General features: G+C 31.4%; 1 protein-coding gene across 1 annotated transcript; it reads left to right on the top strand.

Annotated features, from left to right (window-relative positions):
- Positions 1–9,876: 9,876 nt before the first annotated feature.
- On the top strand, positions 9,877–11,727 carry LOC115954161. The gene has a single exon (XM_031072066.1). The coding sequence runs from the start codon at positions 10,002–10,004 to the stop codon at positions 11,586–11,588; it is 1,587 nt and encodes a 528-aa protein (XP_030927926.1). The 5' UTR covers positions 9,877–10,001; the 3' UTR covers positions 11,589–11,727.
- Positions 11,728–21,096: the final 9,369 nt, after the last annotated feature.

Here is a 21,096-nt window from a genome sequence, read left to right as displayed (position 1 = left end):
AGTTCAGCTTGACAACAAAAGTAAAATGTTTAAGCTTGACTTAAACTCTAACCAAGCTTAGAGTTGTTTTTGAATGGTTTGGTTAATTTACAAAAAAAGTGTTGTCTTATTTTAAGCGTTTCACTTTATAATTTATATTTTATACTGTTCCATTTACAACTTGTTAAGTAATTACTCCCTCCGTCCCACTTTGTTTGTCCTCTATTCTATTTTGGAATGTCCCAAAATATTGTCCTGTTTCTAAAAATAAAAGTCATTAATTTACTAATATTCTTATTATACCCCTATTAATTTACTAATTCAATTTTTTGATAAATTTATTTAAGGGTAGTTTTGGAAACTTATACATTTTTAAAAGTTAGACAAGACAATAAATGATGTTCCCTTAAAAAATTTGACTTTTCAAACAGGACAAACAAAGTGGGACGAAGGGAGTATGAGTTTAGATTAAAAAAAATAAATAAATAATAATAATAATTATAATCAAACACCTGTATATCATACCAAAGGTGAAAGAGGAGGTTTTTATTTAACCATTGCAAGTTTCTAAAAGGGATAAGAATGAGGATTTTCCAAATTGCACGTGCACTAGAAATTCTGGTTGTTGTAAGCTTTGTTAGGCAATTGACAAAAATGGAGGAAGAAAATTGCAGTCTTATTTGACAAAGTTAGCTTGAGTTTCACATGCATGGTTGCTTTATTTGGCTTGTAGAGAAATGCTCAAATTCATTCCTTCTATGGCAAGGATGAGAAAGGCATTGGATAAGAGGTAGCTTGCTGTGGGAGAGTTAAAGTAAAAGAGACAATAAGGAATAAAACATTGTGTGAAAGTTGGACAATTATTTTGGACATGGTTGCTCTTTGGCCTTTTTTTATTCTCTGTTCTTGGTATCGTTTTACGAGTGAAAAAAAATTGGAAAGCTACTATGAACTGAGGAGGATTTTACATGTAATTCGTGTTTGTTTGTGTAAACATCTTGACCCCACATTTTTCAATTTATTATCAAATCACTTGGTTTTTTTTAATCAATTGTTTAAGCAAGAATAAAAGTTTTCCTTAATTGGGATTGCTTGAAGATGACAATAACATAAAAAAATGAATGAATGATTCTGAGCATGAGCATTTATATCGATGAACAAAAGGAAAATTTTTGAATAACATAATTTTCACTAAGAAATTTACATCTCCATTGTCTTTTTGTGTTGTGGTGGATCCAAGCGAGATCCCATGTGAATGAGAGTTTGATTTTTCAATGAAAAATTCGATACCTAGATCAAGGTTGGGACGAAAAAAACACAACATCACATAGATTTTTATTTTTAAACCACAATCCTAATCAGTACTTAACATACATAATATAAGTACTACCAAACACGAGTTTGCTGACCTGTTGTGTATTATTGACATCTTTAAGAAAAAGAGGAAAAAAAAAAAAGGATAATTACATTTTTCTGCAAAAAGTTAGTCCTGTTTTAGATTCTTATTAAAAAGAATTGTACAAGTGTATACTTTTTTTTTTTTGAGAATGTACAAGAGTATACTTCTGATAGAAGTTAGAAGTTAGAAGTTAGAGATTCCTTATCCTTTAATTATGTTAATATATATATATGGCACAATTCCATAAAAAAAAAAAAAAAAAAAATTACTAGCGTTTTATAATTTTGCATTTGTTATGAACAGTTTTCTCATTTTTCATTATATTTTTGATTGGGATGGTATGCATTTGTCATTACACAAAAGAAAAGAAAAGAAAAGAAGAGCTTTCTCATAATTACTTATATATTTAATATAATCTAATAAATATCCCATGTGGAACTTAGCATATATACACTTTGTATAACATACTTATTCAATTATATTCTCATAATATGAGATATCAGAATTTGAGTTTTTCTACCAGTACAACAAAATCTCACAATATTTTTTACGATAGATGGAGGTGTCCACTCACCATAAGTCAAAAAAAAAAAAAAATTGAACCCACCAAACTCAAAACAATAGTATTATGAAAATGTTGTAAGATTTTATTGTACTTCTAAACTTTTTATTGAATATCACAGGTTTACCCAGTGACTAGTGTTTAAGAATTTTTTGTTGACACTAAGTCATTGTGGATAAATAAATATTTGTTTATGTGGGTCATCTAATCTCAATCAATTTAAAAAAAAAAAAAAAAAAATTAATGTGCCTCATCTCAATCAAAATTGATTTCTCAACATTTTTGGTTACCGATGTTAGGACATGATTGTAAATTTCCAAATTATTTCAATATTTAATTATGATTGCAATTTGCATGACAGGGTTTAAGCCGCAGGGAGCAATGAGCACTCTTACAAGTTTTTTAATTTAATTTAATTTAATATATAGTTATCAACAAAACACCAAATTAATATCTTTTGTATTTTTAAGTACCAAATAAGTGTTTGTCATTTTATATATATATATATATATATATATATATATATATAAAGTGTTTGTCCAAAAGAAATATTAAAAAGTAAATAAACTATAAAGAGTGAAGAGCCCGAGTGTGGCACGGCACGCACGCGTGTGGGGCTGAGGCCACTGGGCAGTGGGCATAGAGTAGGACTGGCTGGCCATAGATTTTGTAAGAAGATGAATGGTTAGCAATAGCGTAGAAGCTATATATTGTGGGATCAATAGAACAGGGCTTCCCATTTATTAATTGGACCCTACCAGTACCCACATCCACATACATTTCAACCTACTTCACACTACATTCCATTTCATATATAGTGTTTTCATAGCCAATAGCATAAATATTGTCGGCAGGTTTTTATTTTTTATTTTTTATATATTAAATTTTTTTACATTTTTGTGATGTCAGGTGCTGAAGATTGAAGAACGAAGCCATCAATAAGTGGACCTTGTACTCTAAAACAATTAATATTTATTTAATGAAAATTCAATTCTGCTCACCCGTACAATGCAATCCAATGATGTTTCAGGTTTTTTTTTTTTTTTTTTCTTAATCCTGCTATTTTAAGGAGGAAAGAAGTACATGTAGTTAAACAAATCATACCAATTGCGTACATTGTGTAGGAGTATCATATGTAACACGAAATTAAGCTAAATATGATGTGATGCAGAAGAGATCTTGGACGAGCCTACTCGGCGTCAACGACCTTTGCATTTTGGGACACAGGGACATGACCCGATCATCCTCGCCATTCCAACAACCCAATGCTCATCTAATGAAGGAATGGTTTGAGTGGTCGAACAACTGACCACCACATTCAATGTTACTGGAATGTTTCACTTCCTACATATTAAGGCTACACGCTGCTTTGACACGTGTCCTCTCAATTGATTCAAGATGACAACTAGCTGGCAAGTCTATTACTTAGTTTTAAAATGATTGGGAATTTTTCCCTATCACATAACCAATTAGTTAAGAGGTTTATTGCTTAGTTTTAGGTTATTTTCCACCAAAACTTCGCCCATGCACATTTGCCATAATAAAATCTTGGATTAATTGCACATATGTACTTTAAAATATAGAGATATTTTTAATGGGCACCATAATATTCAAAATGTTAAAATCAAAACCCTAATTCAAGAATCATTTGCCAAATATACTCATCATTCAAATCAGAGTCCATATTAAAAGTGTAATTGGAAATGCTTTCATGGTTTAGTGTCTACATTTTTAACGCTATACAAGTTTAGGATAGATGTCAGGATTGATATTAACCTCAAATTAAGGTTTTGTTGCCCCCATTAAAAAAAAAAAAAAAGGTGTTGATGCAAAATTTATAAATGTGAAGTGCATATACATTACTTAAAATCATATCTTGAGAAAGTTTCAACTTATGACGTCCGCTTCTGATAAAAAAATCTTTATTATCATACCAAAACACCAATCAGTTTTTGGTGTAAGCGGAGATTGAACTCCAAATTTTTTATTCAACCATAAGAGACTTTATCAGTTGAGTTAACTAAAACTCATTCACCTAAGATCATATAATTTAGGATTGATGATTATAACTAACCCAAAAATCTTGGTCTACTGACTAGACATTTATGAAGAGCCGTCACTATTGCTAAGTCAAAACGACCTGAAAAGGCCACGCAGCTCACGTTGGGCAGGTTATGAAAATTTTTTCACCCAAAATTGGCACGGTATGGGCATAAAGAAAAAGAAAAAGATCAATTGCACCTAGGCCTTTCAATGTTTTTGTTTTGGGTCTAGTCATAAAACTTTCATCTGACAAGACTGACATCCACTTTTGATTTAAAATTTTCATTGTTATAATAATTGAATAAATTTGATGGGTGGAATTTGTTTCATAATAATAGAATTAATTTGAAGGAATAGAAAGAGGGCATGAGAGCTGAGGTGTCTTAAGTACTGTATGGTACATCCCAAAAGAAAAAGAAGGATTATGATTTGTGACTCATAGAAAGAAAGCGTCAGGAACTTACTTTCATTCTAAACCTTGTGGGGACTACACTATACTCTACACCAATGAGTTTTTGCTAGAGTAGTATTTCGCTTTTTATTTGCTTCTAAGTTTTAATTATACGATATTGACGGTTTATTTAATTAGTGTATTTGAAATTTGAAATTAGGTCTATTATTTGAAGATAATTGAACTAAATAGAACTCAAAATTACAAATATTAATTTTTGAAATGACACTACAGGTTTTTTTAATGGAATGTTATTTTCACAAAGTTCCTTTCAATCATAAGCCCTAGTCTCTCTCTCTCGTTGGCCATATCTTAATTGTCCCATGTACTGTACTTTTAAAAATCAATAATGAAGGTGAAACATTGATAAAGATCCTTAATCATGCAATTCTTTGCATTCACAATCTTCACCAGCTTCGAAAATTTATTAACAAGAAAATCACAAAATGGCAAATGTCCATAAAATACCACTTGGTGTATATAATGTTTTGAAGCCATAAACAATTAAGGAGAGAGGGTTAATTATCTAAAATCGTCTATAAACTCAATCTAAATATCTCCCATAAATATGAAACGTAATTACTGTTTTACATTGTGTTCCATTTGATATGAGTCATACAATTGGGAAAGAACACCCAAAAGAAGAAACAAAAAAGTCAAAAAAGAAGAAGAAGAAGAAGAAGAAGACATCCATGCCATGCGTAAGCGTGCATCACTTTCATTGCTGAGGCTGTGGATATCAGTAGTCCATATATACTTACTGATAGAGTGATAGTGATAGTGATATCATACGACTACGAGGTAATCCCAATTAACCCCGCGGGCATGACCTTTTTTGTACCTTCCTAGTTCCTATTCTACCTTTCTTCCTTGCTGGTTACTGTTTTCAACCTGCATCTTTCACGATGTTTCTTTTTCCACGATTAAGTCACCCGCGCGTAATATTTACGCAACAAATTTACAATAAAACATAAATGATAAATTGTTAATGATTAATAAAAAAAGATACAGTATTTAAGTGCAATTACTTAGATTTCATTTTTAAAATTTTGTTATGTTGATTTTTTTTTATGAAATAGAAGTGTATTTTTAAGTTAAGTAACCACATGACTGAATCTTAAGAGGAAAACTTAAACTACAGCATCTAAAGTATTGTAACTAAGTTTTATCCTTAATAAAATATTAATGTCAACAGGGGTATAAATGAGAATCATTAATAGCCTACCATTTAAGTTTTGTTCTGAAATTATTATAAAAATATTATGTTCATTGCATTACTCTTCCTTCCAATGTGATTTATTATGGGTGATTAAAAAAAGAAAAATATAGGTGTAATTCCTATTAGATACAAAAAAAAAATATATATATATATATATATATAATGTTTTTTAATTAAATTTGTAAGGACACAATTCTCTGGCGGCCCAATAAGGATGTTGGGCTCGCGTACGAAAGATCCCTCACAATATGATTTGTAGAGAGTGGGCTTGAAAAGCTAGCCGTTGGTCAAGTGGCGTTGTCCGGTCATGGCTTTAGAGGAATCTACGTAGAAAAAGGGAATTGGGTATGAACATTTAAGCCCTAAGGCGTCGTACCCCGTGGGATGGAGCTCCTCGGAGTTGATCCGAGAGCCTGTTGAGGTCTTCTCTCGGTTGCCCAACGACGGACTTTCTTCCATGAAGTCCGGTGTTCCTGAGATGTTTTCCCATGTAGTCTCTCTTTTTTCGGAGGTGGAAAAAAGGGCCTCCCTCCAGATCTACTTACTTCCTTATTTTATACTAGCTTGCATTCATTGCCCTTCGTCCACGTGTAGGGTCAATCTTTACGAACATTGACATTTGTCCCATCAGTCCAATCCCGGAATTGTTGGGGATGGTTTGATAAAGCTGCAGAGTACGGCTCTGTCAGGCGTCGGGCCTTATCTAGAAGGGTAGTATGGATAACTTCCCCAAGATATTCTGGATTTCCTTACTAATTCGTCCCTATTCCAGTTTTGCCCCTTTATTCTGGTGGGATTATGGATCTGCCGAGGACTAAACTGTCCTCGGCTGCTTCCCAAAAATTGTTTTGTACTCTGCGTTGTAGAGCTTGGGCCACAGCTCTCCTCGGATTGGGCCTTCGGACGCTCTAAGGATAAATGGGCCTGGTCCACGAATTGTTGGGCCCCACAAAATTCAAATATATAAATTTATATTAAATTTAATTTTTTTTGGGGAAAAGACCATTTTGTTTGTATAGATTTCATTGCTTAATATAATTTTTATAGTTACGTGTTTGAATTTAATTTAAGAATAAAAAATGTACTGCACCTAACGAATTATATTTAAGTTTTTTCCTAATACAAAGATGCTACTTCAATTACAATAAACCTTGTGAACATTTTTTCTCTATGAAAACATCATTTCAACTATCAAAATACTGGACGCTATAGGTTAAACTCTCTCTCTCTCTTTCTTTCTCTCTCTCTCTCTCTCTCTCTCTCTCTCTCTCTCTCTCTCTCTCTCTCTATATATATATATATATATATATATATATATTAAAAAAAAAAAAACTAAACTTAGTTATAGTACTTAAGTGTTGTTCCTTAGGTTCTCCTAGGGGCGGTGTTATATGGAGTTCAGGGGGTTCAAATAAACCCCTTGAGCTGGCTTTTTTTTTATTTTTTATAATATATAATATATAATATTTTTATTTTTATTTTTAATTTTTGATTTGTTCCTCTTAAAATAAAAATTTGAACACCCTGTCCCTAAAATATTTTTTAGTACAATTCAAATAAGCTTAAATATAATTTTTTTAACACTATTTTGGTCTTTTTAAACACACAAAAAAAGCCCAACAACAAAAGTAAAAAAAAAAAAAATTCATCTTAAACCTAAAAAAAAAAAGCCTATTTAGATCTTAACAAATTTGGAATAAACTAATAGAAAATTCTTAGTTTACATTGTATATATAAGGTTTACATTGCCTCTAAACAAATGTGTATTGTACATTTTTTGCAAATTTGTATAATATTGCACATATTTGTTTAATCTACAATATAAATTTTACATTGATAATACAATATTGACATATCATTGTCGTAAACTAATAGATAAAAGTATTTTAAATAGTAATAACTAAAGTTCACTTAATGAAAATAATTAATATGTTCATTGTATTAAAAATAATGTGCTAAATGAACTAATAGTTTATCTTTTATTCTTTTACTCATGCATTCTATGGGCAATTTGTAATAAGAAATTTTTGTAAAGCGCAAAATTCATCTCTTACCAAAAATACATCTTTTTGTTGACCCCCCTATAAAAAAAAAAAATCTGGAGCAGCCACTGGGTTCTCCTTTTAAAATTCTGTTATGTAGATTTTTTCTTATGAGATGAAAGTGTATTTTTTTTAGTTAAGTAGTCACATGGCTACATGGCTAAATCTTAAGAAAAGAATCTAAGAAATAGTACCTCAAGTACTGTACCTAAGTTTTATAAAAAAAAAAAAATCAAAATACTTAATAAAAAAATGTTTCTTAGGTATCATTATTATCACTAAATGGTGTCTATTTGGGAAGCTTTTTGCCTTTTTTTTTCAAGTTTTTGTCACATATTTAATATAAAAATGATAATTTATTTTTTAATAAATACTATGTAAAAAAAAAAAAAAACTATTGAAAAAAACCACCCTTACCCATTTGACATTCAACTAAAAGCTAATTTATTTTTTGCTTATTTTATTTATTGTTTTTAGGTCTCATACTATTTTTTTCTCAGCTCTAATTAAACTTTTTTTTGTTTTTTTTTTTTTTTAAGTTTCAGCTTATTGAAAATAATAACTTTTCTTTTTTGTATATATATTAAGAGCATTAGCATTGGAGAATGCTAATGCTAAATCTAAGGGAAATTTGGAATCTTAAGCACCAAAACCATCTGCATTAGAGAATGCTAAACAACAGTATTGCAAATTTTTTTGCAATACTGCTACAGTGCAATTCTATGTTTAGAATTGCACTGTAGCAAGTATTGTAAAATATATATATATATATATATATTTTATCTGACTCTCTCTCCTCTGTCTCTCATCTCTGTTTCTCCATCGCTGAACCCAAAAACCAACACCACAGTGAAACAGCCACCCACCCAGCACCATATCATGCCAACCCAAAAATCGAAACAGCCACCCGCACCATGGCGAAATAGCCACCCAGCACCATATGAAGCCAACCCAAAAACTGAAACAGCCACCCGCAACCCAGCATCACAGAGCACAGCCAACCCAGCACCATATCACGCCATCGAGCATGGCGAAACCCATATCACGAATTTGCGATCCACGACCCACGATCCACGACCGGAGCAGTGCGAGTACGAGCTCGTCATGGAGCGAATGAAGTTTTGGGTTTTATTGAAGCCGAGTTGTGAAATTTAGGATTTTTTGTTTGTGGGTTTTGTTGATTGATGCGTTTTTGGTTGATCTATGAAGTGTTGGATGTTTGAGTTGATGGGTTATTGTTGGACTATTTCACCACCTCGCCGGAAATGAAGGCTCCGGCGGAAGAGAGCTAAAAATGAGATGGAAGAGGGTTGAAAATGAGAGAGAAGAGAGAGATGGAGAGAAAATATATAATTTTGAGATATATTATTTTATTACGTAGATATATTATTTTCATGAGTAAAAGAGGAAAATAGAAGTTTGAGATGTGGAGGTATTGTAAAATAGTATGGTATAAATGATAAAGAAGTTTTTAGAATTGTAAAACAGAATAGCATTGCAATTTTCTAATTCTAATGCTCTAATAAAGCTATTTCCAAACAAACAAAGTTTCTCTCTAAATTAGTTTTAAAAGAAATTTTTCAAAATTTTTATATATCTTTTTTTTTTAGTGTAAATTATAAAAAACTAATTATTAAATTCCATGTTTCTTATGTTTTTAACATATATATCAAATTTTGTTTAAATTAAATATTATTTACTATTCGATCAATAACATTTATTTTTTATATATAATTTTAGATCATAAAAACTTGACATTTGTTTGTTGACATAATAATTGATATTTTATTTTCTTGAAATTTTATAAACATAAAGGGTATAATAAAAATATGTAATTTAATTATTAAATTTTTAAAATTCACACTTAATATAAAGATATATAAAAAATTTATAAGAGTTCCTTCTAAAATAATTTAAAGAGAAATTTTATTCTTTTCGAATCTTGTGACAGGTTGATAATAAATAAAGTTAACACAAATACAGGTAAAAAACTAATGATGCTTACGGTGAAAACAGGTGAAAATTATGTTAAGGGAACGTGAAAAATGTTTGGTTGGTGAGCATTATAACTGTGGTCATTATTCTTTTTTCTGCCCGCTGTAATTAAGGACAATATTCTGTCTCGAAGGTACAAAACAATAATTATTAAAATACAGAAAGTGCTAGGAAAGGGGTTATGGACAAAAACAACAATCTCATTGCCTCAGCCTCATACGCCATCTCAACCAAAACAGCCAAAACAAACAAAAAAAACTGTGAGTGTTTCTGTGTGTGAGTGTGAGTAAAAGCTAGAGATCAAGTAAGATATGGGATTCTCTTCCGCAAAGGCCAAGCTCAAAGCTATCAACAAGAACAACAACAACACCACTGGCAGTGGTAGCAATAGCAGTAGCGAAAACTGGGGCATGGGTTTACTTCTAGTATTCTTTCCTGAAGATAACAGTAGTACTACTAATAATAATCACCCCACCATTAATGTCGAAAAAAACCACCTCTTTTCTTCTCCTAATTCCTCATCGCCATCTTCTTCTTCTTCTTCTTTGAAATCCAAAAGCCTTAGAAGAAATGGTTCTAATTTCATTCTCTCTAGAGCTCAATCCACTATTTCAATTTGTGCTCTTTTTCTCTTCATCACGCTCCTCCTCTTCACTCTCTCTACTTTTGAACCCTCTATCACACCACACACTCCCAGCTCCCCAAGACGCTTCCTTTCCCATAAACCCATTTCCGAATCCTCTTCTTTTGCTAAGATATCACACCCCAGAGCCATAAAGACACCTCTTTTACAGCTTTCACCGACTGCGTTACAAGGAATGGGAGCTCTTTATAGAAGAGGCACTAGAGCTATGAACGATCTTGTTGTTGGTCATGTACCTGAGGATGTCACTGACAATGATCTCCGCTTGTTTTTAAGACTCTTACATAGGTCTAGCCTCACTGCTAAAGCGGACTTAGTTCTCATCTTTCCCAATTCTACTTCTTTATCGAGTTTTAGTCCCATTTTTCAAGAAGAGAACGACTCGTTCTTCAAACTCGTTCACCATTACAACAATGATTTGAATAGTACTGCTAGTCCAAAGCGGGTCCTGGGTTTTGATGTGACTCAGTTTATGAGGCCTGGGAAGAAGGAAATGGGGGAGTCTATGTGGGGTAAGAGAGTTCAGAAAAGTAATTCTAGTATCAACTCGGATGGTGGTGGGGAAGAAATTGAGACTGAGTCGACTCGGTTGAGTTATGGCTCAGTGGTCGGTTTTGAATCGTCTGAGCTTGACCCGGAGAACTCGCTTGCTGGGTTTCTAGACCACGTTCCAATGAGTTTGAGAAGATGGGCTTGTTATCCGATGCTACTCGGCCGAGTTCGGAGGAATTTCAAGCATATAATGCTGGTGGACGTGAAGAGCTCGGTTTTACTCCGTGATCCACTCGGCCGAGTCAGGAATCAGAACCCCGTGTCGGTTTACTTATCAACTAAACCAGGGAGTTCTAGCAAGCATAATAAGAAGAACTCGGACAAAACTCAGTCTCATTTCCTAGTCAACTCAGCTGTGATCATGGGTGGAGCTCGAGGGGTTCGAAGGTTATCAAATTCAATGTTAACCGAAATTGTTCGAGCTGCCATGCAACACAAGAAGAAGAACTCGGTCACCGAGTCGGAAATTTTGAGTCAACTCATTGCGAACGAGTTCTTATTGAAGAACATCAATTTGGTAACGAACACTGAGTCAATCCCAGAAACGAGTTCATTGATTCCTGGTCTAAACTCAGCTTCTGCCACGTCATTGTCAGATTACGCTATAATCCAACGTGGTAATGGTAATTATGATTTTAATTCTTTGATTATGAAGTTAATATGTTCATTTGAGGAAGATTCTTCTGTTTATAGGGATTGTTAGACTTTAGTGGACCACTAAAAAGGAAAGAGAATAGAATTTATAACTATTATAAATTTTTGTTTTTGTTTTGTTTTTCAATTAGTTTTGTTTTTACGTGTATATAATATTTGGGAATAAAACTGTTGTATTCTTCTATGGACACGTTATGGGTATGTTAATAAATTTAGTGGATACATACATGAGAAAGTTAGCAAAAGCACAATTTTGTGGTCTTGGCTATATATCTATATCTTTTTTTAGTACTTATCTGTTTAATTGGATATAAACGGGCCATGAACACATTACCATTTTGATAATAATGATCAAAACAAGGAGTCATAATCAATAATTAATCTTGGCTAATATAAAAAACAATATTAATCCTGGTGTCTGTTAATTCTATTATTGGGTAATTAAGAATGATACTCTCCTTGAAGGAGAAGTTTTTGTAATTGCTATGTAACATATTATTACCATTTAATGAAAAGAAAAAAGATACTACTTTTGTTGTTTTTGTTTGTATCCGATCGACTAGAAGTTGCCTTTATACTCTAATTAATGTTATAAATCGATTTATATATATATATATATAATCGATCATCCCAAGTGTTAAGTTACAGAAAATTATTCCACCCTTGTCGGTGAGATGGTATCTTCCCATACGAGTAGTTGGAGATTCCAAAGAAGATGGATTCTTTTTTTCTTTTTCCTTTTTGGATAAAGAAAAAAGGCTTTATCCCAATAGAGAAAAAACAATTACATATTAACATAAATAATAGGTAATTTTCACGATCTCAAAAAAAGACAGGGTTTAGTTAACAGGTATCTTTAAAGTATTTGTTAACGGATTATTCTAAGAAAATTTAAAAAATATTGTCAAAAAATAAAATTTTTTTTCTATAAAAAATTTTTAAAAATATTTTCTAAATTAATACCGTTTGGTCATCTTTTAACATCTCTTAAAAATATATATATATATATATATATATCTAAAAGTATAACTGCATTCCGTATAGGAAACATATATGTATAAACAAAGTGCATAAATTAGCACAAAAGTGGTAGTAAATCAGCCATGTGTAAAGAAGAAAGAGTAATTAAGTAGGAGCATGGAAAGCAAAGCGTTGAGTACTTTTTGAGTTATTGGTGCTTCTTTCTAGAGAATGTGAAAGAAAATTATTTACCATAACTAAAATTAAAGGCAGAAAATGAAATAAAGGAAGAAAGAGGAAAAAAGAAAAGAGAGTCATGGCGGGAATGTGAGGCAACTAATTTTTAAGTTTAGGGATGAGTGAAACACCGTATTCATTAACCCCATCCCCATGTGCCTTCTGCTTCTGCATGTGCTTTGTGATCTTCATTTTCCTTCCTACCTCCTCAGTCTCCGCGTTATATTTTTTTCTATGGATTTTTTTTTTTTTTTTTCTTTTAAAAGCAGAGAAAGCACCAAAACGTGTTATTTACGTGCCTTTTTGGATTATTCTTTCATTTTTTGCCAGCTCTGTGCTTTGCCCATGTCTAACTTCATGTTGCATTAAAGTGGTGGCAACAAAGAAAAGAAAGCATTAATTTTTGTGTGATCTGTGATCTAGATGAGGGTTTTAATCAAGGGGGGTTACTGATCAAGAGAGAAATTATATAATGTGGTGTTGGAGTTTGCTACTCCCAATACTGATCTCTTTTCCCGTTTCAATTCAAAGGCTGACATATTCCATTGACTTTTCTTTACATTACAACATTTGGTGAGCTGGGGGGACTTTTGTTTTTGTTGACAGGGGAGACTACTGTACACTCTTAATTACCATGAAATTAATAAGCATTTTAGTTTTTTATTTCTTGATAAGTAGTTGTATTTATCCCTCTTGACTGTGGTATAGCTAGGATCAATAAAATTTTCATTTATTAATGCTACACATGCAAAATCTTTCACAACTTATCAAGGTGTTAGAGTTGTTGATTTTCACATAGATCCATAAGGGCCATAACTAACATGTCTATCATTGATAATTGAAAAATGTTAAAGGATGTTTTAAGGATATTGGTTTATGAAATATTTTTAGAAACCTTTTAAGAAAAAAAAAAGAGAAAAGCTATTGATTTTAACCTATAAAAGTGGTACTAACATGACCCTTGATAATTTATATTTTGTGTGAAAAAAATTGTGAAAAAAAAAGTTATTTAGATATAATGAATTTCTCTTTAACCCATCAAAAGTGGCCACTCAGAACTGCTTCATTAACTCTTCAAAAAAAAAAAAACTGCTTCGTTAATTAGGGGATTGTGATGTTTATAATAGAGAAGATTTAGGTCAAATGCCAGCTGGTTTAATCATAGTGAAGGGTTTAGGGGAGACCATATCCTAATAAGTAAACTACGGTTTTAATTCTTACTTTCGGCGTGAATATTGTGATCAATGCCTAAACAAAGATCATTGCCAATCAAGGAGAACATGGTTCTATTAAAGAACTATATATTATACTATGGGGCATGCCTTATATAGTGTCCTATAAGGCATGCCTTACATGCTATGGGGCATGTCTTATATAGTGTCCTATAAGGCATGCCTTATATTTTCACATCTTTCTGTGAAAACTTCGAAACTTATATTCCTATCACCCCTTTACTCAATCATTTAAAAATACTAATTAATCTGGTATTCTATTCTTAAATTAAGAGAAGCAAAAAGCACAAGAATGGAAGCTAGCTAAATACGTATATGTTACAGCTAAGTTATGTAAAATTATGAAAGTTGATCAAGATTGCTTTGATCCCAAAAACTTCAACCTTCTTGAACCCACCACCAATCACCTGATTCACCTTAGTTATTAAACTTTGGGTCCTGGAGTGTACTTAAGGATATATTCTATATCACCTTCTTGTGAAATATAAAAACTGTAAAAAAATAATAATAATTACTTTTTTCATTTCTTATAAAAAATTTTTAAAAATATTTTTAAAACCAATATCGTTCTTAAGACATTTAATAATTAAATTTTCCCTTAAACTTATATTCGTCTATAATCCTTTAATAAACCCGTGGGACATTGATTTCCCAAACAAAACAAAAAAGAAAAAGAAGAAGAAGAAAGAAATAAGATGGGACATGATAGAGTCCAAAACAAAACCAGCGGCATTAAAAACAAAGTAGACATACCGCAAAGGCAAAACAAAAGTTGTAATAACTAATAAGGTCTAATCTTTCGTACATTGTCATTAATAGAGAAGACTTGGTAGATATATGCCGTGTGGTTATCATATAACTTCTGAAACTTACATAACTAGTACTTTGATGAATAATTAGGGTTCAATTACAACTTACGTACAAGATGTATTGGGTGTGATAATCAAAGTGAGTGTAGGTTACACTAATGGCAATGGAATTTAATTGAATTGGTGAAACCCATATAATCATACCAAAACTCAGATTTTGATCCCAATAAATACATATAGAAGATAATTACAACAAAGAAAATTCGTGAAGTATTTGGTACCAAAGGTATATGGAAGTTTAAATGTTTAGAATATAATTTCCTTATTTGGAGGAAATTTTCTCTAATCCATTATAGTGGTAATTTAAAAGATTTTTTTATGTGCACTTTTTAATTATATGCCTTACATAATAGTCATTTAGCTTATTTAAAAATTAATGAATTATATGATTTAGAATACATTGAAAGTTAATTAATCTCACGTAATCTTCTCCAACCCATTTTGAATGACATCTTTGTCCAAATATTAAATACATTATTAAGATGGAGGGGTATTAACCTAGTCTATAAAGCGCTCACAAATAAAGTAGCATATAATGCTTGTATCAATATTTTTTAGTGAAGTCAAGATTAACGTGGCTGATACGAGCAACCAAAGCATGAAATAGCCAATGAAACACATTGACGTTTTAATTTTTTTTATGAGTGAAGAAAAGGGAAGATTTGAGTGAAGGTAAGAGAAAGATTTGAACAATTTCACCTTGAAGTTCAATTGAAGGTTGATCATATTTAAAATATCATATTACCATTTAATAATAAAATTTGAAAGCTCCATTTAGATAAAACTAGCTAGCTAGCTAGCTAGCTAGCTAGTGATAGAATTATGATGGGACAAGTTTCCTATATAATTCACCACCATTTACTTGTTGCTATTAAAGTACTTCTCAAAAAAAAAAAAATGTAGCTATTAAAGTGATTGCGTTTATATTCAAGGTGATGTATCTAACTATCTAAGGTCATAAGAGTTTTGGCTCTAAAATAATTCCCATGAGTCTCTATCAACTTCATACGTGTAATATCATACTACTCATTAAATTGATGTGTATAGTTGTTTGATGGTAATGGGTGATAACGATTGACTCATTGAATTAGGGCGTATATGATCAATTTTCTATCATTATTAAAGAAATATAGAGCATTTGAATTTGTATTATCTTTCACTTATTTTCATTCGTAGATTACTCTAAAAGTAAACTTCTTCAAGTTTTGGTAAACGATAGAAGTGCTCTCTTATTTTCACTAAATAAAAAAACACTCCACCCATTAAGGTTTTTATTTATATAAATTTAATGTTTCCTAGGAACTAGACTCATTATTTGTTATTAAAAAAAAAAAGACTTCAGCGGGTTTACTATTATTTATAGAAAGGAATTTCTAACATTTTTTTTTCGAATCTCATGAGGTTTATTGAAATTATTTATTCATATTATTTAGCATTATTAACTTCCCCATGCCGACATGCGTCATTTGAAAAATATGTATCCTCAGAATATTTGATGAATGAAATCAATATATCCTTAGAAGGTGTGGAGTTGAGTTGAATAAGTCCAACAAATTTTACCAATTAGAAAATAGATTGATTATCTGTCAATGTCACACATTCTTTATACATAAATTCTAAACAATTTTATAGTTTAACACTGGTCGTGAAGGAAAGCACACACGATGCTCTCTTGGTAGAACAGAAATTAAACTATTAATTAGTTTTTGGTAGAAAACCTCGAATCCACGAGGGGTTTCCCTGAATCCACAAGGAGAAGAAAATTGGAATCTATCAAAGAAATAATTTGACAAAAGTCTGTGTTTATTGATAATAGTCTGATTTGTCTCTGACGGCTACAAAACATATAAATATTGAGAAAAATGTCTAAAACCCTAATTCACACTTATTGCGCGATTAGGTGACAAAATACCGAAATTTATCAAAAATGGAAAAATTGAGTTAAATGCAGAATCATAAAGAGGCCTTAATGAAGGAATTCGCCTAAATTTTGGTGACATTAATGATATGAATCTGGATCAGAACGTCGTTTCCTTTTAACCTGCCAAATTTCATGCAATTTCGACACTATCATCTCGATAGCCTCTACTGGCACCCTCTTTAATCTTGCATTGTGACTTCCTGCACCCCTACTGCTCTAGAAAGGCATGGGCTATTTGTTCTACATCAAATAGAAAGGAATTTCTAACTTTTTTTTTTTTTTTTTCCAATCTCATGAGGTATTATTGAAATTATTTATTCATATTATTTAGCATTATTAACTCCCACATGCCAACATGCGTCATTCGAAAAATATGTATCCTTTAGAATATTTGATGAATGAAATCAATATATCCTTAGAAGGTGTGGAGTTGAGTTGAATAAGTCTAACAAATTTTACCAATTAAAAAATAGATTGATTATATGTCAATGTTACATATTCTAGCTTTATCCATAAATTCTAAACAATTTTATAGTTTAACACTGACTTAAAAATAAATAAATAAATAAATCCAATTCTACCTGAATCCCCATATTGTAACTTGTAAGGGAAAAAAAAAAAAAATTTGTTCTTAAAATGTATCAATACTTTTATTTAAAAGGACCCCAATTTTGTGACATTTAATTATCATAATTCAGAATCACAATTAAAAAAAAAAAGAAAAAAAAAAGGAACATTAATAATGCTGAATTTTGGCATTGGATTCTTTTTTACCAAGTGCTTGGAACATAACCATCTCTCCATGGTAAGGGCCAAGCCACCGACACCAATAATGTGACATGTGTCATCACATAATTCATATGAGACAATTACTAGCCTTTCTTTGATTTGAGGTGGGATGCTCTACCTTGGACCCCATAATCCCATTTACACACACTCTGTGTGTGTGTGAGAGAGAGAGAGAGAGAGAGAGAGAAAGAGAAGTTGATTCCATATTTATTAGAAGATAGAAAGATAGGATCTTAAAAGCTTTTGGGTGGACCGAGTTGAAAACTAACACAGGAAGAGGAATGAAGAAAAGAAAACACCCAAGATCTTGTTGTATGAACACAAATACTTATGGGTTAGGCTGAAAAAGAATTAGGCTACACAGCCTACTCATTCCTTTTTAGTCTTTGGACGATTTTGAATGAGCAGCCAAAGTCCTTAGTATTACTTTTTGAATTGGAGTACCCGTAGTCGTAGTCGTAGTCCTTGCCTGTGCCACACATTTTCCACAACCACAAGTCAAATAACGGTAACCTCTACTCATGTTACTAACATAAAATAAATAAATAAATAAATAAATAAGAAGAAGAAGAAAAAAAAAAGTCACAAATTTTGCATTGGTAGGTATAAATAAGTAATTTGATGTATTATTCTTTTCAATTCAAAATCAAGCTTATATTAAGGCTTGGCCGGTCACGCATGCACGCACAATATTGTTTCTTTGTGCTATTAATGTAGAAAGCACGCCGAAAGATTTTGAGGCCCCTCTCATACCATATTGTAAGCATTATTATACAGCTTTAAAATATGCAACACTACTGCGGTATAAAGTTAAAAAAGAAAAGTTAACTCTAGCTGATTTTTTTTATAAAATAAATAATATACTTGGGAAGGTTTTATCGAGGAGAAGCCAAATTTAGATGCATCAATCTAATTTTGATTTTCTTGAATTGAAAGTGACTGTATTAGAGTCATGTCGAAGATTTTGAATATTAAGTTCTTGGACTTGTCCTTTTGTTGAGTAAGTGGGTTGGAGAAAGGAGATAGGATAGGATGATAGGAATTGGTTTGTCAACATATAATTCACAATGGGAATGGGTTATTTGGATGTGATTTTGATTCACATACTGTTTTGTAGAATTTGGTCGGTTCTCTTCTCTTCTTACCATGCATGTTAATGGTCGTCTTTGTGATTGATTGAATGAATGAAATTGAAATACACCGTCAATTTTGGTTTAGCATGGCTTGTTCATAATTTTAAGTTTGAAAACTATTACTTTATTTCAATTTTGGTTAATAATTTTTTTTTTAAAATTACAGTATGGTATTAACTTCACAACTCGAACTTTGATCTTCGAGCACTTTATATATGAAGATGTGTCAATTCAATTATAAGATCTTTGGCAAGTTTACAATCCTAATAGTAACCGATTATGATAAAATTTCCAGAAAAAATCATCACTAAACATAAAAATTAATCAATCCTATAATTGCTTAAAGAAAAAAAGGAAAAAAAAAAAGAAAAAAAGAAAAAAGAAAAAGAAATCAACAAAAGAAATATACCACAAGTGTCTGTACTGTGGTTATCCATACTTTTCTGAAGTGTAAACAACAGTGTATTGTGTGTGTGTGGCTTTCTCCATATTATATATCATATGTTGGAGAATCAAAGAAAATCAGTAATAGCTAGCATTGGAAAGATGATTCGCGAGCATATGTATATGTGGTAGTCACTATCGAAAGGCTTAAGGTTCAATGTCTGAAAGAAAGAAGGTCTAAACACGGGGCATATATTCTCACGGGTAGCTTATGAGTTCCAATGTGGGAAGTGGGGATTGTTTATGACATGTGATGTGATCACATTCTAATATTTCATGTGAACCTTATGTCATTACACACTACTATTTACCTAACATTTAGGCCTTCAATATGACACCAAACCATATGTAATTTTGTAATCTTTGAAACTGAGCTTCTTCAATATTGTATGGCTATAATTTATGTAAATTCTAATAATTTGAATTTCGAAACCTTTTCTATAGATATAATAGGATTTAAATTATCTTTTCTATTATAATAATAATTTTTTATCATTAAGCCAAAGAAACCCAAAATATCAGTTTTTATTTTTTATTTGTTGTACAGTTAGGAACTTAGGATTTGAACCTAGTTCCTTATTTGATGACAAATATTTTATCAACTGAATTGTCATTATATACAATTTGAACCTAGTTTCTCTTGGCTAATAGTTTTACTTTGTATACTTATTAATACAATTTCAATTTTTTCCCTTAAAAAAAAATTTAATCATTGTCGAGGAAGAAAAAAAATCCTAATTGAAACCCATGGGTTGAGACTAGTGCAAATCTTAACTATTGCAATGTGCAATTGGCTTTCAAGGATTGAATTTGAAAATTAAAATGAGTGCACTTTTAATTTCAACCATTAATTATTTTTTTATTTAACTTTTAAATTTTTTTTGCCTTTCTAATTTTTCTCTCTCATATTAAATGTGCAATTGGACGGTACTCTAAATTCAAAATCCGAAACCCACAACAAATTCAGGGACTTCCAAATCTGACTACGAAACTTCTATTGGCAACAGTATAGTTTAGTCATTGGCTAAAGCCAATGAAAACATTTGATGACAGTCAAGGAGATGTTGGCCTAATGTCACATACCTTTTGTCTAACCACAAAAAGATTTCATTAATTAAGGCATGCTAATGATAATGATAATACTTAAAAAGAAAAACTATGTTAACTCCACTTTGTAATGACCCAGAACATTCAGCTAATCATACTCGTAAATGGTGGGTGCTTTGGATTAGCTGTTTGATATTATAGTTTGTGGTTGAGAGTTTAGACGCCACAGATGTGCACCAATTAATATTTGGTACCCATATTGATTGTACAAGGCTATGTACGTTATGTAGTGTGGACTTTGGAGCAAAAATAAACACATATTATCCCAAGTGGGGCCTTAAATAAAGGTCACTTTAAATGAAGTGATAGTTTTTGCCTAAAGAACACAATTAGATTATCTTTCTTTAACCATTCTCAAAAAAAAGATTATCTTTCTTTAATAATAAAAAATTAAGATTATCAAAAGCTTAAAGTATTATAGTTAGGTAAAGGGTACGATCCTGGCAAAAAAACAAAGGGTAAAAGATATGGGATAAACACAATTTTAGGTGGGTCATGAGCCTTCTCTTTCAAGATCTTCCTATTGTGCCACAAAACTATATCATATTCCACAATCTTAGAAATTGGTTACAGTGTAAATTGGGTTAAAGACTTAAGAGAAGAGAATGAATGCTATGGAATCTGAATATGAATAAATGATTTGTTTATTTAGCCCACTTGACTTCTTATTTGTCATTATGAGGATCACTTTAGTTCTATCATAGTTCAACCAAAACCATGGTTTACGTTATTATTCTTATTCACTAGGAATAATTTTTAGTAGGAGAGTTGACATACGTGGCTCAAATCAAGGGGGGTAAAGCTAGCTCTTAAATCTTACCAGGAAAAAAAAAAAAATTGGTATGAAATTCAATTCAAGCATATT

This window comes from Quercus lobata, chromosome 7 (genome assembly GCF_001633185.2).
Source record: "Quercus lobata isolate SW786 chromosome 7, ValleyOak3.0 Primary Assembly, whole genome shotgun sequence".
Lineage (NCBI taxonomy): Eukaryota > Viridiplantae > Streptophyta > Magnoliopsida > Fagales > Fagaceae > Quercus > Quercus lobata.
Note: the sequence above shows the minus strand (reverse complement) of the source record. Positions and strands in the feature narration are given on the sequence as shown.